The 17,877-nt window shown below is 42.8% G+C and overlaps 1 protein-coding gene across 1 annotated transcript in view; it reads left to right on the top strand.

The window, feature by feature from the left end:
* Positions 1-17,877, top strand: part of MACF1 (microtubule actin crosslinking factor 1) — a 350,964-nt gene that overhangs the window by 132,992 nt on the left and 200,095 nt on the right. The window contains exons 3-5 of the mRNA XM_007453778.1: positions 3,606-3,695; positions 7,727-7,804; positions 13,103-13,195. Coding sequence (XP_007453840.1) covers positions 3,606-3,695; positions 7,727-7,804; positions 13,103-13,195 — 261 coding nt within the window. The remainder of the gene's footprint in view (positions 1-3,605; positions 3,696-7,726; positions 7,805-13,102; positions 13,196-17,877) is intronic.

Below are 17,877 nucleotides of genomic sequence, written 5' to 3'. Positions count from 1 at the left end.
AGGAAAGTCCCTGTTTCTTCTCTTCTTAATCCTAATAACAAGTATTTAATAATTTCTGACTTTTTAAAACCTACTGTTCATTTAAAATCTGATTTCCATTCCACCACTCTCTAGAAAATTATTCTCACAAAAAGCACTCTTATTTGTAGGAAAGCCTTTCTTAGTCTTCGTTCTCCTTGTCCTATTGCATTTGATACTGGTGATCATCGCTTCCTTGATTATACTTTGTTGGTTTGTTGCCTACCTCTTTGACTGCCTTTTCCCCTACCCGCCCCCCCTCCTTTGTTGATTGCTTTCCCATCTCCTGCCTTCTAATTTTGGCTATTCCTTCAGGCTCAGCCCTTAGCACTCTGCTCTTCTTTTTTGCCCTAACCCAGAAAGCCCAACATTTCCCATGTCTTTAGCCAGCACCTCCATGCATATGACTTCTAAACTTAAGTTCTCAGCTGCCCCAGATTAAATTCTGGTATTTTCAGCTGCTTCAGGAACATTTCCATTTGTAGCTCCTTTGCTGTTGTTTTAAATTCAACATACTTCAGATTGAACTTGTCAAATCAAACTTCCTTTCCAGCTCTTATGACCTGCTAATTTCTTCAGTGGTGCACTGTGGTTGAACCCTTGGACCCACATGAGGGAGGGGTCTTGAAGTCTTAGAGCCACTGGTGTGTTGGAGCCAACTGTCATGGGCTCGTGAGAGCCAAATATTAAACTTTCAGGAACTTTGTGAGCTATTTGCTAAGCACAGCCATTATTAAAAATTAAATTATGTAAACTTACAATTAAATAAATTATATTTAAAATAAAGGTAATAAATATTCAAAGCTCATCACTTCAGTTACTTTATTATGTTATTACCATCTGTGCTCTTGAGGTCAGTTACGTCTGTTGTATCTCTCTGATGGAAATTCTGTATATTGGTGTGCTACTGTACATTTCTTCCCAACATTGCTTTTAGTGATATTATACTAATAGCTTGAAATTGGTCATTTCAAGAGAGTATTTACACCATGGAAGTCAACAAGTGATACAAGTCTGAGGTAAATGTATTGTTTCATTCATTGTCTAAACTTAAGAAAGTGAGGGAGAAAATGTTAATATTGCAGATTAAACTAAAATGTGTGTCATATTGTCAGTAGCACAAAAAAATTGAAGAAATATTCTTTAAATATTTGAAACCTATATTTAATTTTTAAACATTTGAAACCTATTATTCAGTTTATCATGAACCGTTTTCTCCAGTAGGGTTATCTGCCTGTCAGCTTCTTATTCCTTCACACACACGTACAAACATGCATGTCTTGCATGTTTCCACCCCTATACCTAGCCTTATGTGGTTTTCCCCTGCTCTTTCTATGAAACATTTTCTAATCCTTCAAGTTCTTTCCTTTCTAGGAAGTTTATTGAGATGTTTCCAGCCTTTATCTTTTCTGATTTGCAGTCTGTTTTGAATGCTAGAATATTATAGTTGGAAAGGACTTATAGTTCAATCTTCCATGTGAATGTAGAAATTCCAATATCCTAGTCTCTGCTTGAAAAACTCCAGTGACTAGAAATCCACTATTCTGAGAGTAACCCTTTCTCTTATTGTCTAGAAAATTAATTATGTTGAAAAGAATCTTCTTCCTTGTAATTTCCAATTGTCTTCTGATTCTGTGTTTGAGCATATCACTCAGTGAAGTTGTCACTAGACTTGGAATGAATCAGTCACTTTAGGCACTTCCCACAGCTGTGGGACCATAACTTCTCAGAGCCTTAGCTTCCTCAGTTTCTGTTATAGAATGGGAGTAATAAATAAACTTCACAGGGCAGTTGTTTGGATTAAGTAGAAAAAAAGAGATTACGTCTGATTACAGAGTATTGTAATAATGGCAAAGACTAATATCAGAAAGACCAGGGCTTCCCTGGTGGCGCAGTGGTTGAGAGTCTGCCTGCTGACGCAGGGGACACAGGTTCGTGCCCCGGTCTGGGAAGATCCCACATGCCGCGGAGCGGCTGGGCCCGTGAGCCATGGCCGCCGAGCCTGCGTGTCCGGAGCCTGTGCTCTGCATCGGGAGAGGCCACAGCAGTGAGAGGCCCGCGTACCGCGAAGAAAAAAAAAAAAAAAAAAAAAAAAAAAGAAAGACCAAACTGAGGCCAGTCTTTCCACTTGTGACCTTAGGCAAGTTACTTAATCTCTTTGTGTCTCATTTCCTCATGTGTAAAACAGGAATAATAATACCTACCTCATGGATATGAGGGATAGATGAGATAACATCTAAAGCATTAGCGCAATGTTTGACATTACCCACACATTTTTCTAAAGTGATATCTGTTTTTGCATAGTTTCAGTTATAAAATTAGAATTGTTTTTTCCCAAAAGGAAGGTATTTCTCAAGTTCACTATTAGAAGTATTGGTTAGGGGCTTCCCTGGTGGTGCAGTGGTTAAGAATCTGCCTGCCGATGCAGAGGACACGGGTTCAAGCCCTGGTCCAGGAAGATCCCACATGCCGCGGAGCAACTAAGCCCATGTGCCACAACTACTGAGCCTGCGCTCTGGAGCCCGCGATCCACAACTACTGAAGCCTGCGTGCCACAACTGCTGAAGCCCACGTGCCACAACTACTGAAGCCCTCGTGCTTAGAGTCCATGCTCTGCAACAAGAGAAGCCACCGCAGTGAGAAACCCATGTACTGCAACAAAGAGTAGCCCTCGCTCGCCGCAACTAGAGAAAGCCCGCATCGAGCAACGAAGACCCAACTCAGCCAAAAATAAATTAAAAAAAAAAAAAGTATTTGGTAAGAAAGGGGTTAAATTAAGGTACACCATATGGAATACTGGGTATCTAGCATTTTAGTTTCCTTCGTAGCACTCTGGAAGGCTTTTCTGACTCTAACTGGTCTCATCTATCCATCATTGGCCGTCATTTCACATTTTGGTCCATAATAATTCCTGAGATGTTTCAGGGTGATTAAGACTCCCCATCCCTAGTCCAAACTTTCTGGAGTATTTTTCATGGTTGGCTGGAGTGTGTAATGGATCTGGCCTCAATTTACTTATTAATTATAAATTTACTTATTTATTTTATATGTATTTTTGGCCGCGTTGCGTCTTTGTTGCTGCGTGCGGGCTTTCTCTAATTGTGGTGAGTGGGGGCTACTGTTCGTTGCTGTGCGTGGGCTTCTCATTGCGGTGGCTTCTCTTGTTGCAGAGCACGGGCTCTAGGCGCGCGGGCTTCAGTAGTTGTGGCTCACAGGCTTAGTAGTTGTGGCTTGCGGGCTCTAGAGCGCAGGCTCAGTAGTTGTGGCACACGGGCTTAGTTGCTCCGCAGCATGTGGGATCTTCCTGGACCAGAGCTCGAACCCGTGTCTCCTGCATTGGCAGGCGGATTCTTAACCACTGTGCCACCAGGGAAGTCCCTGGCCTCAATTAAAAAAAACACACACATACACTTCTGTTAAGTGTTACCATTTCATATGTATTGTACTCCAACCTGAAAATTCCTGAATTTTTTGTTTCCAGTTTCAAATTCTTTAATTTGTGTTCACCTAGGACCAGAGATTCTTGTGTAGATAATAAAATAATTCAAGATAGAATAAAAATAAGTCTGTTTCACTCTCATGCACAGGTCCGGAAGCACATCAATGATCTTTATGAAGATCTGCGGGATGGCCATAACCTGATCTCTCTGCTGGAGGTCCTCTCAGGCATCAAACTGGTGAGCTTCTCTCTTCTCCTAATGAGTTGACCTCACAGGTGTGGCCCTATTAATGACATATGGGTCCACCTTGTTGAGTGCTAGGGCAGTGGCTGTCACTGTGTGTGGTCTGTTACATGGGAGGAAAAAGTAGAAGAGGTAATTGGTGGACTTTATAACTGAGACTTAACGCTTTATAAATGATGTAATTTCATCTTAATTTAACCTGATGTATCATATATTCTCATTTCTTGATGGAATCAAGTATCAGGTCTGTTCCTTTCATATTTGCATGTTTTCTCCTGACTTGTTCTTTATCTGTTTATAGATGCTAGTGTTTCAGGAATAGCAGATTTACATTTAAAGATTTTTGAATAAGGTGTATTTTTCTTCCTACAGCTTTATTTCTAGTCTATATAGACTCCTCCTGTTTTCCCTTCTACTATGAATTGTTCTATATTCAACAAAGACCTGAAATTTACATTTAAAAGCCCAGGTGTTTAGAGTCTTTTTTTTCCAAATCACCTCACTTTCTCCCTTCTGGGATTCCCTGTCTTTCACAGGGTTGGAGAAGTGCTGAAGTTGCTGTCTGAGCATAGCCCCAGTCGGAGTACGTCTGGGCTCCTTGGATAGTTAAACATGCCTGCTTCCTCCCCAGATGTATTAAATGTGGCTTGTGGAAACACTTACCTATCTGAGGGCAAAGGCTGTCTGAACCTCTTGGCTCAGGAGTTCTTATCTTCACTTTGTTTGAGGGATCAGCGTAATCTCTCTGTGGGCTCATTGTTTCCTATATGGGAGCCTGATGGGAGCCTGATGGAAGCCTGTGATCCTCTGCAGCTCCTGCTCTAACTCCAGCGTTGTAGACAGCATACTTTTCATTTAGAAAAGGCCAGGGCTGAATACTGGAAACACCTGTGAGGGAGGAGTGCTCTGGAGAGGCACACCGCTGGAGTAGCTGCTGGAGCCAGTATGCTCACCGCCTTTGGTGAATTCTTAGTCATTGTTTGTTGTGTTTCAAGAGCAGGATTTGGCACATTAGATTTCACTCCCTAAGTAATAGCTTCTTTTGCCTTCGCCTGGGGCCTTTGTTTTGGTTTCATTTTTTTTTGGTCTTACAATAGAATTAATTTTATAATGTTTAATGGCCTAAAATTGACAGGTGCTTTTATGAACATAGCCAGTGCATATGAATTCTAGTTCTTCTCTGGCCCTCATTTATAAATCTCCTAAGTAATCAGAATTTTACTTTCACTGTGCTGGACTTAACAGTGCTCACAAAGTTATATTTTGGGCAATTTGGCTGGTATATTTGATGAATTTGTAGTGATCTTATATTGAAAAGTGATTCTTTTCAGTGATTGAAAAGTGCTTAAAAAACAGGTTAAAACCACTCCAATCTGATTTCTTTTCCTAACCTTTGAAAACCTACAGGTGTTTATGGAGATAGTCGTAAAATATCATCTTTTCACCAAAAACCACCCAAATATGTCCTTCATGGTTATTCTCATCCTCCGCTCTGCCTTACTTGATTCACAGAAGTAGGGAGGGTGGGTGGCCGTGGAGAATTAAAGCTGTGTTTCAACAAAAGAAGTGTTCAATATAACCATCTGCTCTGGTCTTAATTTGGTTTTTGCATCTTTCTGGAGGGGGGAGGGTATTTTCATATTTATTTTCACCTTTTTTTTTCCTGCATTCATTTCCTTTTCATTTATGTGTTGTGAATTTCCTGTTATTCTGTCGTGTCTTTGTCTTGGTTGGTGGCCAAAGGAGCCAGCAGGGCTGAAGACCCTCCGTCTGGTGAGCATGCCCTCCTGGCGCCATACAAACAGCAAGGAGCAGGAGGAAGATGATGATGATGATGATGTAGTAGGTCCTCCTGGGGCCACCAGCATCCCAGCCGGCACTGCAGGGCCATCAGAGAGTTTGGGGTTCTCTGGGTCTCCAAGTAGCTCAGTTACCAGTTGCCTTCTTCCCCGTCCACCTGGGAATTTGGGTCCCAAAGAAAGTGGTTAAAACTAATTGTGCCTCTTGCCACTGTTGGATGATCCTGGAGTGGGAATTGCTTTGCTTATCTGAGAGTAGCTGGCACGAAAAGAATAAGGGTGTTTGGTGGCATCAAGTCCCTTTGTGACCTGGAGACCCATGGCTTTCTGGTGGCCTTGCTATGTCGTCTGAGTCGAGATCACAGAATCGTGGAAAGCTTAGTTGACAGCATGACAGTTATTGCTTATGACTCCACACTCCAGACTAACGGGGACTCTCCATCTCTCTGGCCTCCAGGTTCTCACCACACACCATGTCATTTGTTTTCAGAAGAGCCTGGTGTTTGCAAACCACTCACTGCATGGAGATACTCTGCTTGGTCAATAACATCTCTAGTTGCTGTAGAGGACAGATATTTAACTTGCCTGTTCTTAAGCGTATTTTTGGTGGGGAGTACTTAGGAGTAAAGATTAGAGTGTGTAAGAAGGCCATTTTCTGCTTGCAGGCTCTAAGCTATAGCCTATGATCTTTCTCCAGAAAGAGGGCTTAGGCAATATCCCCATTCCCTGTCCTCTTAAAGTCATCTTTTCACCTCATTGATCTCCCTTCCCATTGCCTTAGAGTCTTCAGTTTCACAGGCTCTGTCATCTTCTAAGCTATAGTCACAATTAGTTTAGCTGAAATGACTGAGAAGAGGTTCTCACTAAGATTTTTCCTAAAACTTTGACTTATGAAGTTATCCTGTTTCACAGAGAGGCCTCATCCTCTCTGTCGATTATTCTGGTTTGGGAGTTTTGTTTAGAAGGATTAGGGGACCCCCACAGAGATGCTTCCACCCCATCTTTCCACATGGTGGGTTACTTTTTGCCCATTTCAACCTGGGGCAGTGTTTCTTCTGTGCAGGTGCCCACAACAGAGCTACCTTGTATTTTATTGGCCTTTAATTAGTACCAATTTGACATTTACAAATGAATTGGGTATGATCTAGTGAGAGTAATGTTTTAGTCCCAATTGTAGTAAAATAAAAACAACATTGGAAAGTGAGCAGGAGAAAATGTTCCAGAGATAGGTAGCAGTCCCTGTACCCACTGGGGAAACACTTCCTGCACTTCTGGATGGATAGGAGTTGAGCAGTGGACGAGGCGGTAGGGATGGGCACCAGGGGCACTGGGTGAAGGTGTCATACAAGCCTCTCCCCTGTGGCTTGTATGACATCCAGGACTGGGTGACTGGCAGGAAATACCTTTCTTGGGAGGACCGTGTTGAACAGCCCTACGTCATCAAGGTCCTTTTTGCTCTGGGTATTTCATACTGGGGTAAAAAAAAAAGCCTCTCCCCTGTGGCTTGTATGACATCCAGGACTGGGTGACTGGCAGGAAATACCTTTCTTGGGAGGACCGTGTTGAACAGCCCTACGTCATCAAGGTCCTTTTTGCTCTGGGTATTTCATACTGGGGTAAAGCGTGGCTTTGCTACACCAACACCCATCTTCCTAGAAAATAGGTTTCTTCCTGATTTCTGCCTTCCATTTTAGGTTTTTTCACTTGCTTGTTGAGCATGTGTAACTCCTCATTCCCTAGTATAAAATTGGCTACCTCTAGTTTCTTTTGCCAGGTTTGTAATACAGTTGGCTGTGTCCATTACTGTGCAGTATGCAATTAGGACTTTCTACCCTTCCTTACAATAGCATTTAACTGCGATTCTGGGAGCCATAGAGGCAAGTCTTTGTTCCCATTAACGTCATATCCAGAATCAAGTTCTGCCACGTACGACTGCAGAAGAACCCATAGAGGAGCTGCGGCACTACCTAAGCATTTGCATTCACACGGGCTGTGTGTTCACGGGGATCCTAGTGGTAAACAAGGCATTCTGGGGCCTCAGCAAGCATGGTGAAAACACACACAGGTCCTGCCCTGGGGGGTGCTTTATGTGATGCTCCCACGCCTGGCTTCAATCATGAGGAATTCTCTGTGGTCTTTTAGTCCTTGAAATGAAAGAGGAAAGAGGTCTGCATGGGTAAATTGGTGTCGCTGAAATTAACATCCCTTTTGTTTGTTTGTTTGCAGCCCCGGGAGAAGGGCAGGATGCGTTTTCACAGGCTACAGAATGTGCAGATTGCCCTGGACTTCCTAAAGCAGCGACAGGTAAGAGTGTCCCTTGTGTTCCCCATTCTGCCAGGGAATGTTGGCATCGGGTCCCTAGATGTTCTCAGCACCCCTGGTAAGTCCTCAGTAAATCTGACCGATGCAGTTCTGAGTCTTGCTTGCTAGTGAGCAGCTGTATTGTGTTTGGACAAAGCATTTGGTGGTCCTTACATAGAGTTTGTGGCCTGTCTGAGGTGGGGAGAGTCTTAGAGGAGATCAAGATATGAAAGATTGACTCACCTCAGGTGGAGGTCAAAGGGAAGATAAAAAATAAAGCAGCACAGAAGATGGTAAAAGGTACATCGTCTAGGAAGAGGGAAAACCAGAGTGCTCCATCATCATGAGAACTGGGTGAGGGGATGGTCAGGATGGCTGAACAGCACATGGAGCTGAGGCGAAGGTCTCAGCTGTGCAGCATTGGTGACTTAAGAGAACAGCCTCAGTAGAGCAGAAAAGTGTTTAGGACATAGTAAAGAAGGTTTTCCCTCTTTACTAAATAAGGAAGGAAGGATAAAGGATAAAGAAGGAAGATGGCAACATATTTTTAGACATAGGGGGAGAAGCCAGCGAAGAGAGGAGGGCAGAATGAGAGCAAGGAGGGGTATGAGTCAGAGCCTGTTACCCCGGAAGGTGCCTTGGAGATCCTCTAGTCCAGCCTTTTTGTTTCATACGGAAGGAAACTGAGAAATGACCTGCCCCCAATCACACAAGGTAGAGCAAAGCTGGGACTTCCACCCAGGTCTCCTGACATTTGTTTAACGCTTCTCCTGTGCTGCTTTCTACACACGTTTCCTCCTCCCATTGCTTCCTAATTGATGGAACCGAGCCCAGGGATAGAGGGATGAGATACAGAGCACAGCTGACGTGGTTTCTTTGAAAACGAAAGGAAACAAATGCCTCTTCTGGGATACAGGGAGGAGGAAGGAAGGAGGGATAAAGACACAGAAAGTTTGTGGAGAGGAGGAAGGTAGATGCATGAGGGAGTCAGAGATCATCTGCCTGGAGAGCCGTTTGGAAAGACTTGGTATAGCTACAGTCGCCAGGCAACAGCACCGGTCACGATGACATTAGATGGTACACATATTTTTGGAGTTAGTTCATTTTTGTCACTCTTATCAGTAATTCTCATTAACTTGGGAAATCCTTTTTCTGTGTACTCCTGTAGCAGTTTGCTTCTAATATAATGCTTATTACTTTATTGTTATTTCTCTGTTTGCTGTAATGCATTGTAGGCCCGTGAGGACAGGGAATGTGATCTTACTTAACATTTTTATCTTCATCACTTGTCATCATGAATCGTCCATAATCAGCACTTAATAAATACTTGTGGAATAAATTGATAAATGAAAAGAGGTAGGAGAATTGGAGGCTGACGTGTTTAGGGGACCAGAGAGAGCAGCGTTGGAATGTCTGTATGTAGAGTTACAGGAAACCAGAGAGGGCCTTAATGGGCAAAAGATGAATTGAGAAGAACTGATTAGCTAGCAATATAAATAAGGATGGAGAGGAGATTGGTTACTTGGCTACAGTAAAAATGTGAGCGGTTAACAGTGGACACAGAGAAGGGCAGAGAGAGCTCTAGAGCAGTTCTTGCTTATGGTGAGGTTGTAGCTGTACAGGTTTCCAAAGCAGAGTGAAAATGAAAGTCATCAGGAGTGGGAAGGCAGACGAGTTATACAGATGGGTGATACTTGGGTCATTGAGATGAGTGTGACAGTTATCAAGAAAGGTGGTAGAAGATGAGGTAGGAAAGGTAGGAGTTAGGTGTGAAGTCTCCAAGGAACAGATTGGCAGAGGTTGGAAGGTGGCTTGGCCAAGGAAGGTAGACTTCAGAAAGCAACGGGAAAGCTGACAGAGTTGGGACTGAGGAACGTGGACTTGGCTGATACTGCCAGCCTGCCAGCTGTGGGCTGCTTGTGATTAGAAAGCCTGCACTCAGACCAGAAGCAGGTTGTCCCACTCCCAATATACAGAAGACGAAACTGAGATACAGAAAAGGGAAAGAATTTGCCCAGGTGTCTTGGTCATTCAGGTTGCTGTGACACAGTATCACAGCCCTGGTGGCTTATAAACAACAGAAATTTATTTCTCACAGTTCTGAATGCTGTTAAGTCCAAGATCGAGGCAGATTTGGTATCTGGTGAGGTCCTGGTTCAGAGATGGCTTTTAGCTGTGACCTCACATGATGGAAAGGTCGAGGGAGCTTTCTGGGTCTCTCTCTCTCTTTTTTTTTTTTTTTTTGGCAGTATGCGGGCCTCTCACTGTTGGGGCCTCTCCCGTTGCGGAGCACAGGCTCCGGATGCGCAGGCTCGGTGGCCATGGCTCACGGGCCCAGCCGCTCCGCGGCATGTGGGATCTTCCTGGACCGGGGCACGAACCCGTGTCCCCTGCATTGGCAGGCGGATTCTCAACCACTGCGCCACCAGGGAAGCCCTCTGGGTCTCTCTTACAAAGATACTAATTCCGTTCCCTCAAGGCCTAATCACCCCCAGAAGGTCCCACCTCCATATACCTTCAGATTGGGTGTTAGGATTTAACATATGAATTTTGGAGGGACACAAGCATTCATTTTACAGCACCGGTCACCATAGTGTAAGGGAGAAGTGAGGCTTCTGTTTGAGGTCACTTGGTTCTTTAGTACATGAAGATTTCAGTTCAGTTGAAGAGATAAAGGGAGGGCAGCTTCAGGATGGCTTGCCACAGTTGTCAGGACCTCCATGAGGGTACAACAGACACTCGCAGGGGTGGAGGTGGAACTGGAAGTAGGCTGGTTTTCCTAGGACACTCTTGGTTTCAGCACTGAAAGGCCCACGTCCCAGGAAACCCCTCAGTTTCCAGCACCCAGGGATGGTTGGTCACCCTGGTGGGGAAGGGCCTGTGTGTCTGTGCACATCGTGTTGCTGGAATGAGATTTTAGGAGTAAAGCATATGCTATGGGAGTTGTGGGTAGGTAGGGATGTCTGCAACAAAGGAGGGGAAATAGGCGGGAGCACGCCAGAGACCAGTGAGGGACAAGTGGCAGATCTCTCTCTCTCAACCTTGAAGAAATAAGAAAGAAAAAGAAAAAAGTCAGTGCTGTGGTGACTTAATTAAAAAGCAACTCATAATAGCATGTGCTTGCAAGGTTGCTGGTGGGATTGCAAAATGGTACAATCACGCTGGAAGATACTGGGTTGGCCAAAAAGTGTGTTCGCTTTTAAAGTAAAAATCAGACACATTTTTCGTTTTCACCGAGAACTTTATTGAACAAATATATTCACCCTTTTGTTCCACTGCTTTCTGCCATTTTTCAGGCAACTTCGTAATTCCATCTTCCCCAAACTTTTTATCTTTTTGAGCAAAGAACTGTTCCAGGTGCCTTTTACAGTCTTCCAGGGAATTGAAATTTTTTCCATTAAGAGAATTTTGTAAATACCTAAATAATTGGAAATCTGAAGGTGCAATGTCTGGTGAGTACAGTGGGTGAATCAGAACTTCGCAGCCAAACTGTAGCAGTTTTTGCTGGTCATCAAAGAAACTTATGGTCTTGGCGTTATCCTGATGGAAGATTATGAGTTTTCTGTTGACTAATTCCGAACGCTTTTTGTCGAGTGCTGCTTTCACTTGGTCTAATTGAGAGCAGTACTTGTTGGAATTAATGGTTTGGTTTTCGAAAAGGAGCTCATAATAGAGGACTCCCTTCCAATCCCACCATGTACACAACTTCACCTTCTTTGGATGAAGACCGGCCTTTGGTGTGGTTGGTGGTGGTTCATTTCGCTTGCCCCACAATCTCCTCTGTTCTGCATTATTATACAGTATCCACTTTTCATCGCCTATCACAATTTGTTTTAAAAATGGAATGTTTTCATTACGTTTCAGTAGAGAATCACAGGTGGAAATACGGTCAAGAAGGTTTTTTTCACTTAACTTATGTGGGACCCAAGCATCAAAGCGATGAACATAAACAAGCTGGTGCAAGTGGTTTTCAACGCTTGATTTGGATATTTTGAGTATGTCAGCTATCTCCTGCGTGGTATAACGTTGATTGTTCTCAATTAATGTCTCTATGTGATCGCTGTCAACTTCAACTGGTATACCTGACCGTGGAGCATCGTGCAGCGAGAAATCTCCAGCACAGAACTTCGCAGACCACTTTTGACACGTTCGATCAATCATAGCACCTTCTCCATACACTGCACAAATTTGTTTTTGCCTTTCAGTTGCATTTTTACCTTTCTTGATAATAATAAAGCATAATTCGCCAAAATGTTGCTTTTTTTTCTTCAACATTAAAACGGTTACACAGGGCTTCCCTGGTGGCGCAGTGGTTGAGAGTCCGCCTGCCGATTCAGGGGACATGGGTTCGTGCCCCGGTCCGGGAAGATCCCACATGCCGTGGAGTGGCTGGGCCCGTGAGCCATGGCCACTGAGCCTGCGTGTCCGGAGCCTGTGTTCCGCAACGGGAGAGGCCACAATAGTGAGAGGCCTGCATACCACACACAAAAAAAAAGGTTACACAAAAATTCACCAATTTTGATGTCTTTTTTTAAACACACACTGATATGACAGCTGTCACATACAATCTAACAAAATTGTTTTGAATGAAGTTAAAGACAGCTAAGTGCTACTAGAGCCATCTGATGGAAAAAAACGAATGAACCTTTTGGCCAACCCAACAGTTTGGCAGTTTCTTATAAAGGTAAACATACACCATATGACCCAGCAATCCCACTCCTAGGAATTTACCCTAGAGAAATGAAAACATGTGCTCGCACAAAAAACTGTACATGAATATAGGAGCTTTATTCATAATTGTCCCAAACTGGAAACAACGCAAATGTCCTTCAATAGATGAGTGGATAATTACAGTGTAGTATATCGGTATAGTGGAATACTCCTCCACAACGAAAAGGAGCAAACTGTTGTTACATGCAGCAACTTGGATGGGGATCTCATGAACATTATGCTGAGTCAAAAAAAGCTATTATCTAAAGATTACATACTGTGTGATTCCATTTATATGACATTCTGGAAAAAGCAAAATTGGGAACAGATCTGTGGTTGCCAGGATTTAGGGCTGGGGGCAGGGTTTGACTACAAAGGGGCAGCTCGAGATCACCTTTTCGGGTTGACGTACCTGTTCTGTTATCCTGATTGTGGTGGTAGTTACACAAATCTGTACATGTGTGAAAACTCAGAACCAATTTAACTGCAAAAAAACCAACTTAACTGCATATAAATAATGAAAATCTATAAAAATGAAATCAAAACAAAAAAGTCACAGAGCTCTGAGACCAGCTTTTATTTCTTTTTCAGGTGAAACTAGTGAATATTCGCAACGATGACATCACAGACGGCAACCCCAAGCTGACCCTGGGCCTGATCTGGACCATTATTTTGCACTTCCAGGTAGGGTCTATGAAGTTTGGGGTCCTGGTTGCTTGGTTTGGACATGGCCTAGAAAGAGTTAGAGGTTGCTCTGCCTTCCAAGGGCACCCTGAGGCTTGCTTTTCCGTATTTGGCAGTGAATGAGGGTGAGAGTGGGAGTTGGAAAGGACGATTAGGGTGCCCTGGAGGCAAAGCTCTTACAGTGTAAACCCAGAACTTCCTCATCATTTGCATGATGAAATGGGATTTTTCACTTGTTTGTGCTTTGGCCCTTTCATTGGCAGTCTGGTTATTAAAAGTCTGCTCAGCTGAGTCAAAACTGGCTCTTCAGGGACTCAGAATGTGAGGGGTGGGGAGAGATGTTGGATTTGATGCTCTAGAAGGGTGGAGCGAAGCCTTATAATCCTTCTTTGTTGTAGACTTTTCCTCATCTCTAATGATCTTAAACAAGCCTAGTTAATTGTAGCACTGTCTTAGTCATTTCGGGCTGTTATAATGAAACACCATAGGCTGGGTGGCTTAAACAACAAACATTCATTTCTCACAGTTCTGGAGGCTGGAAGTCTTAAGATCAGAGTGCTAGCATGGTTGGCTCCTTGGTGAGGGCCCTTTTCCTAGTTACGCCCTTGCATGACCTTTCCTTGGGGCATGCATGCAGAGAAAGAGATCTTGTGTCCCTTCATCTTTTTATAAGGACATCAATCCCATTATGAGGGCTCCACTCTCATGACCTCATCTAAACCTAATTACTTGCCAAAAGCCCCACCTCCAGATACCATCACATCAGGGTTAGGGCTTCAATATATGAATTTCGAGGGGACACAAACAGTCAGTTCATAGCAAGCACCTTGGTCTCTGGGTTTGTATATGTGTTTATAATCACAACCTTGTAGCATCTCACACCCAAAACCAGTGGCATGTTGGTAGTGTTCACATGGTCACACAGCCTTCCTTTTGGTCCCCCCTAAGAAGGTAAATCCTTTTCAAGTCTGGATTGCTATTGGAAAATCACAGCCCTATTTTTATAAGTAGACCATCTTGAATCACGTTAGCTCAACTAAACAAAACTATTTCTCAGACAGTTCTCCTATACCCAACAGTTGTACACAAGGCTGATCGATTACAGGGAGCACTTCTTCTTTTTTTTTTTTTTAAATTATTTATTTTTGGCTGCGTTAGGTCTTCGTTGCTGCGCGTGGGCTTTCTCTAGTTGTGGAGAGCGGGGCTACTCTTGCTACTCTTGGTTGTGGTGTGTGGGCTTCTCATTGCGGTGGCATCTCTTGTGGAGCACGGGCTTAAGGCATGGACTTCAGTAGTTGTGGCGCATGGACTTCAGTAGTTGTGGCGCGTGGGCGCGGTCTCAGTAGTTGTGGTGTGGGCTTTTAGTTGCTCTGTGGCATGTGGGATCTTCCCGGACCAGGGCTCGAACCCGTGTCCCCTGCATTGGCAGGCAGATTCTTTACCACTGCGCCACCAGGAAAGTCCCCAGGGAGCACTTCTTGAGCAGGTGGGAAAAGAAGGCTAATATAAGTATCTCAAGGCAGTGACTCCCAGGGCTGTGGCTACTGTGATGTCCCACTTGGGGAGTCAGCGCCACCTGCTGGGTGAAGGCAGAACAGCAGGTGTCCCAGAATTCCTGAGAATCTGGGAAATTCTGAGAGCTCAGGGTTTATTTCTTGGGGCTCTGGTTTGGAACCAGTGCTGGCAATCTGCAGCATAAGTAGGCTTAGGAAAGTGTGGAGGTAACGTGTGTTTTTGTGGAACCACAGGGTGTCCTCAGGCATGCTTCGGATATAGGGATAACCACGAACATGAACTTGGCAGTGTGCCTTGGCAGGGTGGGAACAAGAACTTTGCTGAGCTTTCATAGAGTTACCCTCTTGGCACCCTTATGAACAGAGGAGATTTTTAGAGAAACTTTGTTGGTTGTTTGTATTTCACCACAGACCTGCCTTCACTTTGAGAGACCAATGTTATTCCTCATAGGTGTGAGGTAAGAGGAAGCTGTCCACTGGGTCTTTGTTTCTCCTGACTGCAACTAAATTCAACAAAAGGGAAATTCATGGGTCAAGGAATGAAAATTGAACTGGCTAATTAAAATTTTCCTGGGACAGAGGAGATGGCGGTAATGTTCCTTACCTGAACACTGCCTCAGGAAAATGTTCTCTCTTACTCTCTCTTTAAAAATTTGTTATGAAAAATTTCAAACATATATAAAAGTAGAGAAAATAGTATAGAACCACCATGTACCCATCACCTAGCCCTACAGTTAGTAACTCATGGCCAGTGTTATTTTGTCTATATCCTGATCCACTCCTCAAACCCCCCAGCAGGTTATTTTGAAAGGAGTCCCAGACATCATATAATTTCATCTGTAAATATTTCAGTGTGTATCTCTTAAAGCCTCTTCATTTAAGCAAACCACAGTGTTATAACACTGTAAAAATCAGTAATTTCTTAAAATCATTGAATATCTGAGCATTGTTCAGATTTCCCCAGTTATCTCATTTAAAAAATGGCTTGTTTGAATCAGAATCCAAACAAAGTCCACACATGTATTAAATTTTTCCCTCCTCTTTTTCTCCCCTTTTGGTTTGTTGAATAAATCAGGTCTTTTGTCCTATGCAATTTATGTAAACATGCTGGTGGCATCTCTGGGATGTTTTCTAACAGCATCTTCCATCCCTCTCTTGTATTGCCTGTAAACTGGTGTTTTAGACCTGAGGCTGGATCATACTCAGTTTCCGTTTTTTGTTGTGTGAGGGGGCAGGCAAGGATGGTGATGTTGAGTTGTATACTTTTTTTTTTTGGCTGTGTTGGGTCTTCATTGCTGTGCTTGGGCTTTCTCTAGTTGTGGCGAGCGGGGGCTACTCTTCGTTGCGGTGTGTGGGCTTCTTATTGCCGTGGCTTCTCTTGTTGCGGAGCATGGGCTCTAGGCGCATGGGCTTCAGTAGTTGCAGTAAGCGGGCTCAGTAGTTGTGGCGCACGGGCTTAGTTGCTCTGTGGCATGTGGGATCTTCCCGGGCCAGGGATTGAACCTGTGTCCCCTGCATTGCACTGCCAGGGAAGTCCCGAGTTGTGTACTTTTATTGCTACACATCAGAAGGCACATAATGTCTGTTGTCCGTCTGTTCGTGATGTTAAGCTTGGTTAGTGAGTTCAGGTGTTATCAGCCTGATCCATCCATTGTAGATCCACTCACTGTTAGCTCTTCACCTAAAACTTTAGCAGCTACTGTTTGTCATTGCTAGTTCCATTATTTCATTAGAAGTTGCAAAATGGTGATACTCAAAATTCTATAATTCTTTTGTAAAGTAGAATTTTACTTATCCATTACCCTGAGAGATAGCTCCTATAGGAAAGGCAAGATACAAAGATAAATGCTTTCATCTTTCCCTCTGTTTTACCAGTTTTCAGAATAATTAGTTGATTCTCTAAGTTTCTCCAAAGACCAATGAAAGTTTCTTTGTTGATATTTATTTTCCTTTAGTATCAGTGTGACTCATGGATTTTTAACAGACTTCAATGTGTTCTAATCAAATACAGCTGTCATTTTTCCTAATACTCAGCTCCATCTTTGGCCAATGACTTTTTTCAAGTTGACTCTGAGTCCTTTGTCATGATGCCCATAGTCTTTGACAATGTCCTTTATTTCTTGTGTGAAGAGCTGTTCCAGATTTTTTTTGTATATTTCCTGTTTCAGGCCTGGGATTAGCAATTTCTCCAAGGAACTGAAATTCTTTGTTGACAACAATCTGAGTGCTGCCGGGTTGGTCACTGTCTCTAGGCATTTTCTGTGGACAGAACTAGCTAACACTTGTATTTTTCTCTTTTAAAAAAAATTAAGAATTTATAATGATGTTTCTAATTCAAACTTAGAATTACAGAGTTTTATTCAACTTCTTTGACTTTATGTTTGTATTCTTTTTTTTCTTATGCTGAAAATCTTGATGCTAAGTAACATTACTTTTTCCCTTTTTCATACACACACAAGCACACAGATGCACGCATACATAAAATCATATATATATTATAGCATATATAGAAAGTCGTATATATTATATGTAATATATTTGAATCAAAATAACAATGACTGTTATTATTAACAACACGATTACTGAAAAATTTGTGATTTCTTTGCAGTTATTTTTGTCCTTAGTGTTTATCTCCTAAGGACGTACAAATAATTTTGTTTTATAGTCATTTGAAGTAACTTCTGTCTGTGTTGTTAAGCCATTAATTCAATATACAATTAAGTTCATTTGTTTTTATATTCCTTCAGTTTTTAGGGATTGTTTCTTTCCCTTTCAATTTTATTTTATATTTTATAGACCATATACATTGTTCCAAAGGGAAATTTTAAAAAGTGAACACAAGGTGTGTTCAGTGAAGTCTAGCTTTCATCTCTGCCCCCTCCATCCTGTTTCTTCCCTTTCTATATAGTTAGCTAATTGTTTTAAAACATCTTTTGGTTATCATTCTATTGTTTGTTTAAGAGAATACATTCTGTTTTAAAAACAACTTTATTGAGGTATAATTTATGTACCATAAAATTGACGCATTTTCATTGTGTAATTCAGTGATCTTTATGAGTTGTATAACCATCACCATAATCCAATTTTAGAACATTTTCATCATCCCACTAAGGTCCTTCTTGTCTATTTATAGTTATTCTCCATTCCCATCCCCAGCCTTAGGCAACC

Source organism: Lipotes vexillifer, unplaced genomic scaffold (genome assembly GCF_000442215.2).
Source record: "Lipotes vexillifer unplaced genomic scaffold, Lipotes_vexillifer_v1.1 scaffold213, whole genome shotgun sequence".
In the NCBI taxonomy this organism is placed as follows: Eukaryota; Metazoa; Chordata; class Mammalia; order Artiodactyla; family Lipotidae; genus Lipotes; species Lipotes vexillifer.
Note: the sequence above shows the minus strand (reverse complement) of the source record. Positions and strands in the feature narration are given on the sequence as shown.